Raw genomic sequence first — 8,579 nt, forward strand, 5'->3', positions numbered from 1 at the left:
AGGCGTTTAGATTGGTAATCCTTGATAGTTCGTTTTTAAATGCTGAGAAATTGTTTATATTTTTAATATACAGAGGGGGAGGCTCCGGCTCCACAACATGTTCGATGATCGTTGGTTCTTCAGGATCGTTTGAGCTGTTTGAAACGGGCATTTCGAGTGCACTATCGGTGGACTCATCCGTAGCGAGAACGGAGAACCGATTCGGTGAAACAAAAAATTTTTTTATTGACTTATTGTCATTGGCGTTGGGTAAAATTGACGAAGCAGATAAATTTCGTTTGGACGGCATATTTGGCGAAGCGCGTCAGGAGACGTGGACTTCGACCAACGTGTAGTACGTATATCTCAGACGAAATACTTAATTATTAAGACCGTAGGCGATTGCGATAACGGAGCGAAACTCATTACGTACGTGTGTAGACATTGGAGGTATCGACCGAACTGACACGATATAATTAAAAGCTTTAAAATTTTCAAAATAGATTTAAGACAAGGGGATTTCTAATCAATTTAAAACCACTTATCAAAGCAATTGCTACGATTCCTATTTCAACAAAACAAGTGAATGTGAACGAAATTTTAGTGATATGAATGAAATCATTACAACATTATAAGAACTTCATTATTCATTGAAACTACTGTTATACTGTTATTTATCAATTGCGTAGAACCACTTCTATCAGAATTCAACCCACAAAAGTATGTCAAGTCTTGGTTGTTAAAAGGCCGACATTCCGTTGATGACACTGACAGCCGTGAAAGAGAAAAAAATAAGTATAAATCATTATGGACTTTATTATAATAAATTAATTATTAGTACTTATAGGTAACGTTATGTATATCGTAGTAAGGTTATTGAAAATTTTAATTTTAATACATGACTAATTTTTAATTTTTTTGAATTTTTATAGTGAAATAACTAACTATTTATTTATTGGTGAAAACTATAATTTTAATATGAATATAATATATATCAGCTATATATACTTATATTAAAGATATATTTTTTACGTGTATTTAATAATAATGTAAAGCGTTCCGGTTCAGAAAGTTTTCCATTCAAAGCACTGGATTTATCTAACCATTACTAATGAGTAATGACTTTAATGTAAACATACATATATAATTGCACAACCAAAAACATCTTTGAGATTTAAAATCAAATCATTTTCAAAGCCCATTAGGATCCTGAATATGGCCAACATAATTTAAAATTAATTCCATAAAATGAAGAGATTATTTGGTAATTTAAAAAGAAATTTGATATTATTTACTAATTACGTGCTATTATTGGTAACCTTTATACCTTTGGAGTGGACTGTGGAAAGAGACTAGGCCAAGTTTTTAAACGTATTTTTTTTTTATTCTTATAAAAAGTGTTTAAAAAAATTTAACGAAAAACACACAAAAAATTTTTTTCATCATTATTAACTCCTATATAAATAAAAAAATTAAAAATTAATAATTGATTGCTCTACTCATAATCTAGTAATACGACTTTTATAATTAGCATAATTATTATTTACATTTTAATAAATGTGTGAACGTAATTTAATATAGTAGATAGGTATCATATATTTACATAGGTATACAGACACAAAAATTTATAATAGTTGTTGATTATAATTTATAACAGAATGCTATATTAAATTTATATCCCATTCCAAAATAATTAAAAATATATATTGAACATAAATAACATATGTTATGGATATACTAATAGGTAAATCGCTTACTACCAATAGACAAAATATAAACAATTATTTTTCATTAACCAACTTAAAATTAAAATTAAAAACTTATGAATTGTACTAATACTATTGTAAAAACGCAATCAAAATATAAAATCAAGCATTTGAAAAATAATTGATTATTAATTTAGTAAGTAGATGTACAAAATATAAAATAAAAACCCAAGTTTCCACGGGTCTTAAATAATAAAATAATAATACAAAAAAAAAAAAATAATAATAATATTGATAATAATAAAATACAAAATACGAAATATAAAAAAATACAAAATGATCCATGAAGGTTACTTGCCTTCTTAGTATAGCTATTGGTTATATATATAAAAACAAATGTTAGAATATGACAAATCAACATAAAAAATTATTAATTTGATGAAATAATACCAGTATAAAATAATCAACATTTATACAAATTTGTTGATATTAAAAAATATAATTGATCTGTGTACCTAAACTTCACTAAATTAAATATGCAACTGAAAAATACGCTTGACGTATTGATGTTATTAAAGAAAAATCAATTCTATTAGTAATTACAATGTATCATATTTGAAGTAATGTACAATTAGTAAACAATTATAAAACTTACTAGGTACATAATACAATACATTATTATGTTTTAATTAAAGTATTCAAATACTCATTGAAGTATTCTTCGTTAGGAAAATAGTAATTTAAATATAATTTTAAAGTAAACGAACAAGGTGCAACAATGGTAGTTTCAAAAATGAGTCTTAGTTTTTCTCTGAAACAACAGTAAAATTGTTTATATACATATATATATTATAATGATAATGGTTGTGAGAGAAAATGTCAAATAAAAAATTCACTTTATTTTCTTCCATTTTTCGATAGCTGATTTATTTCTTTCACATCGTTTTTCATATCGGTGGACAATTTGATCAATAATTTCTGACACTAGATCAAGTTTGCTCTGAATCTTGTTGAAAACCTAAACATTTAAAAAAAAACATCGAGTTAATGTAACTATAATACTCAACGAATAAATGGTACTGAATTATTTGAAAAGTTAAGAGTAAAATCACACAATTTACGTGCATAATTAATAATTATGTAAAATATAATGCAAATATACTATTATATTATATTTTGTTGTTGATTAAGTATTTATTATCTCTAACAAAAACATTAACTTTTGCTGTTTTATACCTGATTTAAATAACGCTTTATTTCGCCTACATAGTCAGTGTCCTCGGTGTTCAGCAACATCAATCCTAAATCGTTAAACATCTTGTTCATGTTTACTAGATACTGCATGGGTTTCAAAAGAACATCCAACATAGTACAGCTGTCCTTACCCACTAGATATGTGGTCTGGATGAACTTATTTTCTTTGGCTTTATTGTTTTTCCTGTAGACAAAATAATACCGATGTAAAGTCAGTAAAATACCCGAATGTGAAATAATAGCTGGTTTCTACTATCCGATCAAAACAAACATTATAAGACATAGGTATATTATGATTTTACTGGGTAATTTGTTTTTGTTATTTTACTGTTATAATGCATATAGAATCTGATTAATCGCACGTGATAATATACGTTTCAACATGAATAAAGTTTTATTACCTTTATCGGACATAAATTTAAATTGCGTTCCATTAAATTTATCATATATACGAACTTGAGTATTCAAAAAATATCATAATATTCCATTTGTAGATATTTTACGATGCACGGTACATGTTCTAAAAATATTGTACATGGGCATAATAAATACTTAATCTCGTAGTTAAATGGAATAAATTTGAAAATTTATGGACAGATTATAATCGGGCAATATTTAATAGTAAATAATAGCACATAATAATATAGGTACTAAAAAAAGAGTAATATGTAGAAGTAAGAATAAAACACTATACCTCCCTACTATATATAAATAATATTATAATTATATACTACTATATTATTCTCGAGATGAAAATAGCATAATTTAATACTATGTAAATTTCCACATCGGTAATAGTATTTAGTAGGTACCTGTGTAATATTATTAACATTATTACCATTAAAAATACGTCAAACGTTTCTACTACTCGTTAATGTACACTTTTGAGCAAAATATACTAATAAACTTGCTAGTTGCATCTGGCATCAAACATCACTTCGAATAAATCACCGTATAAATATTAATATTGTGAATACAGAAAATTATGACTTATTTCATATTTATTTTGTCTAAGCCCCAGTGTAAAAACTCGCATATCATAATATGACGTAATATTATATTTATTTCAGTGAAATATTCGTGTTTCTGCATATTTTTAAACAATAACAATGTTATTATAAGTTACAATAAAGAAAAATGTTTGTTATTATATGTTTATATTATATTATTTTATTATATTTTACACATCATGTGGTGAGGAAACTAAATTCATTAATAGCATAACTGTATATACAACTTCGTGAAGTGTAATAATTATGAATAAATAACAAGTACAGTAATTATACGTCTCGTTAATCCGAACACGTGTTAATCTGAAAGACGCGGTAACCCAAACGGGCTTGAACATTGTCACCATTGCTATATAAATACACACATCCATGTATGTATGTATATCTTAATATTATAATAATATTTCGTGGTTTCTGCTTCAGAATAAGCTACAGAAGTGTTGAGTACAGCAATCTAATGGGCTAAAGAAAACGTTGAACGTTGAAACTATAAAAAACTAATACTGCTTAGCCGTTTCGGGGAAAAACATTTAATTAACATATTATAGGAACTAGTGCTTAAATAAAAAAAAATCAATATTTTAAATGAATAGGTACTATACGTATCTGGCTGTAGATTCATAATTATAATTTTGATACAAATTAATACAGTGTGTATGGATGAAAATAAATATAAAATTAAAATTTCAAAAAAATTGATAGAAATCTGAAAAATCGGAAATCCGAATGACCTCTTTCATTCGGATTAACAAGACCCTACTCTAGCATATAGAACACATATCATAACATTTTACTATATGGCAGGAGTAGGCGACTGGTGGCCCAATTTGAGCAAAAACATGCTCAAAACTCACACTAAAAAATATTGAATTAAATTATTTTTAATAATCCTTTATGTATTACCTATTATATTATAAACAAAATAAATGCTAATTTAAATGTATATTTTGTATGACCTTTTTTTTTTTGTTGCTTTTTATGCTCTGGCACGCAAGATTTTAATTTTCTAAAAATTGGCCCTCGAGTAACTTTGAGTTGCCCATCCCTGTTATATGGCATACTAGATATTAACACATACAAGTCATTTTAACAACTCTACAGGGAGTAAATATTTATTTTTATAAGAATATAAGCAAATGAGGGTTACTTTATAGGTATTGCTCTGTAAACTGATTTTAATCACTGATAACAGTGCAAGACTTAAATGTTGTTTAGTAATTTTAAAAGCGCTTTCCGCGTCGTACTCACATGACTTGTGCCAAACACTTCATTACGGTGACCACATTGTGTGTGTACAGTTGATAATGTTTGTATTGCGTCAAGACGTGTTCACGCATGACTCTGACCAGATTTCCCAAAAGCACATCAGTTTTCCACGCGGCCGAGAGCTTTTGCACGACACTTTCCGAAGAAATAACCACTATATATAAACAGTTATTACACCATATTATAGCAAAATCATAGCGTTTTTTTTATTTTATTTTAATGTATTTTTAAGTTTTAGATTTTGTGTGGATTGTAAGATGATTAATGAATTGGTTATTTATCCGTATCTTTAAGAAAATGATAAAATGTTCAATTTTAATAGTAAAAGCTTAAGAAATTAATACAAGGATTTTCATAAGTCATACGTTTACATATTATGCAACTCACAGCAGAAACCTAAAATCTTAAAAATACAAATACACAATTTTATTCTATAGACATGTCTAGTTCATATGTGGACAATTTATAATTTAAATTTTATTTTATTGTGATCTCAAAAATATTAATCATAAAGATTATAGAAACTTTTTCCACTAGGTATGTATGTTATTATTTACTTAATGCAATGACATTTTAAAATATTTCGATTAATTTAAAGCTATTATTTTTTTTTTTTTTAAATATAATTCACCCCTCGATATCATTTAACTAATTGAAAAATAAGTTACAAAAGGCAATAAAAAGTATATACCTATGATAAAACATCCTTAGAAATATATGTTAATTCACCGTCTCCGCCGCTCAGAATCGTTTTCCGTATGCAACCACTGAATTTAAATTTAATGTATCCAAAACACTGACCTACTTAATGACTAGAGATACTTGAACTTGACTTTACACCAGAGGGTTCTATGATTTAAAACAATTTTTTACTGACTTTGAACAAGACTGCGGAGTAACGACTGGCGTAAAGCTTTGCCCACGTTCAGATCGCACGTAATCAGGTCCATAATGACTGGCACACTATCGATGAGCATGGCTGAGTTGGCTGTCTCTTTTTGGAGTATTTCGAACTTCTTAATGTACACAGCCATTCTTCCTCCGGCCAAACGTTCTATACAAACCGCAATAAACAGTAGTTACCTATCAATATATATTATCAAATCCAAAAACGGTATAAATAGTGTACTGAACTTACCAAGTAGAAACTCGTAGCTTTTGATTTTGTCTTGGTCGATCCAATTTTCGTCCGTCATGTTTAGGTTAGGTCACGAGTTTAAATAATATTCTAATTCCTTGGTCACAGCGCAATGACACTCATCGGCTGACTTGAGTTTTACTTCAGTTTTGAATCGTCCGCCCAAAAACACCTTAAACATTCCCACAAAACAAAAATTCTATTTTGAGATGACGCAAATTATTGTCATAAATTTTTTCGAACACCGTGGAGCGTGTATCTTGGATATTGTACGTAGACTGAATGATTAGTAACGTAGTCTATTCTCCGGTGACTATAATGGGACGGTTGATAAAGAGTGTTTCGTCATCTTGGAATTTGGAATTGATCCGTTATCAATTGTGTTTCAAAAATTTAATCATTAACAGATTTCGACTAATGCGTAATAATAGTATGACAACGGAAATTAAAATTAATTGCTATATTTATTGTATTTTGTGTCTGTTTACTTACTTAATAAATCGTGGGAATGTAACATTATTTAAATTTGATATCAGTAAAAATGCATTATTATTTAATATTTACAATTATATCATATTATGTACATTTATTTTATTCTATAATAATAAATTATATGTACATTGAACGCGTTTATTTATAGTATGAAAAATGATAGATGTCAGTATACATTATAATATTTACTTCTTATAAATTATTATCCATATTAGACGCGTACCCAAAAATAGCAACCTGAATTTACAATATAATATGTCATATACAATATTTATCAATATTATTAATATTAATGTTTTGAAAACTTATTTGTATTAAATGATGTCCGTAATGTTATATAAAATATTTTTAATTATTTTAGATATAACTGTAGGCTACAATAAATAGACACAGTCAGGAGCAACAACCCCTACAACCCAAAATAGGTTGCAACAACTCCCTCAAAAAATATAAATGGTTGTAATAAGTGATTGATGATTAAAAGTTAAACTAAATTTATTAAACAAAACCAGGACAAAATTACATCGTGTGTACATTGGCTCAGTTGCTATCCTTATGTCAATAATATTAAGTCAGCTGAAATTAGTTGAGTAATTTTTTTATTTTTGTTTGTTGAGAGCTTTTTATTTATAAGTTATTATATAGCAATATTTCCAGTTCCTAATGTGACTTAAATTTTATTTTAAAATACTTTTTGATGTTATAGAAATTTAAAAAAGTAAATTGTTTAATCCACGAATATAGTGTTTTTATTTTTAAATAGATTACGAGAATAAGATTAAAGGTGTATGTTAATTTTCATGAATATCTATTACCTATATTATATGGCATATAAATAATGCTGTAACATTTTAACCTGGAAAAGTCAAATTAACCTTGACAAACTACAAACGGTATTAAAATAAATACTAAGTACCGTTATCCTTGACTTAGTAAAATGGCTATTATAGTATATAGTTTTATAAGAATAAACTTTGCTTATTATCTCAATGTTCAAGTATACGTAATATGCGAATCCACTATAATCGTAATTCGTTTGTATGTGTACAATAATAAAACTATAATTATAATATATCAAAATATAGTCGTTATTGAACATTGGCCAACAAACAATACCATCATTATGATAATCTGGATTAATATATACATTTAAAAAAATTAGGTAATATAAAAAATAACTGATAATGTTTGGTTCTATAGTTTGATTTTGCACGAAAACGCTAATTTCTGTAGTAGGTACCGAGAGTTTTGGTTCAACGATTTAAACTATTCATGATAGGTAAATTATTATTCCATGTTGAATTTGATTTTTTTTTATTATTATTGCAGATAAAATTTGGCTGATAAACATAACTATTGTCCGATGAGGTATACCTACCTGGGTGAAGTTATCAGAGCAATATAACCTTTCTATTGGGATTGGCCATCACTAATATTTAATGTACATGGCTCAATTAGTGAATTCAGAATACATAATATTATTATAAATATTTATAATTGTTTTATTTTTAGTTAGTGCATCTGGTTTTATTAAATAAATACGATATGTCAATGTACTATACTTTTTATTTTATGTTTATGTGTACATAGTATATATACCTATTACCTACCTATAGATATTTTGAATAGTATTTTATGAGTAATAGGTAAGTTTATTTATTATTATTAATGACCAACATAAAAAAATACAAAATATTAAAAATAAAGATACAAAGAAATTATTATAGTAGGTAT

The 8,579-nt window shown here is 26.9% G+C and overlaps 1 protein-coding gene across 2 annotated transcripts; it reads right to left on the bottom strand.

Annotated features, from left to right (window-relative positions):
* Positions 1 to 1,632: 1,632 nt before the first annotated feature.
* LOC107164094 (uncharacterized) lies at positions 1,633 to 6,672 on the bottom strand. 2 transcript variants are annotated; one of them, XM_089219799.1, is made up of 6 exons: positions 6,354 to 6,672; positions 6,093 to 6,298; positions 5,198 to 5,369; positions 2,922 to 3,123; positions 2,582 to 2,703; positions 1,633 to 2,496 (listed from the first exon to the last, which is right to left on the bottom strand). In XM_089219799.1, the coding sequence occupies exons 2-6, from the start codon at positions 6,247 to 6,249 to the stop codon at positions 2,364 to 2,366; spliced, it is 786 nt and encodes a 261-aa protein (XP_089075925.1). In that variant the 5' UTR covers positions 6,250 to 6,298; positions 6,354 to 6,672; the 3' UTR covers positions 1,633 to 2,363. The 2 variants fall into 2 exon arrangements, with proteins under 2 accessions (XP_089075925.1, XP_089075924.1); XM_089219798.1 differs by having other exon boundaries at positions 1,637 to 2,496; positions 6,093 to 6,269; positions 6,354 to 6,666.
* Between the last annotated feature and the right edge of the window lie 1,907 nt (positions 6,673 to 8,579).

Source organism: Diuraphis noxia, unplaced genomic scaffold (genome assembly GCF_037042655.1).
Source record: "Diuraphis noxia isolate RWA-SAM2 unplaced genomic scaffold, SU_Dnox_SAM2 contig0002, whole genome shotgun sequence".
Lineage (NCBI taxonomy): Eukaryota > Metazoa > Arthropoda > Insecta > Hemiptera > Aphididae > Diuraphis > Diuraphis noxia.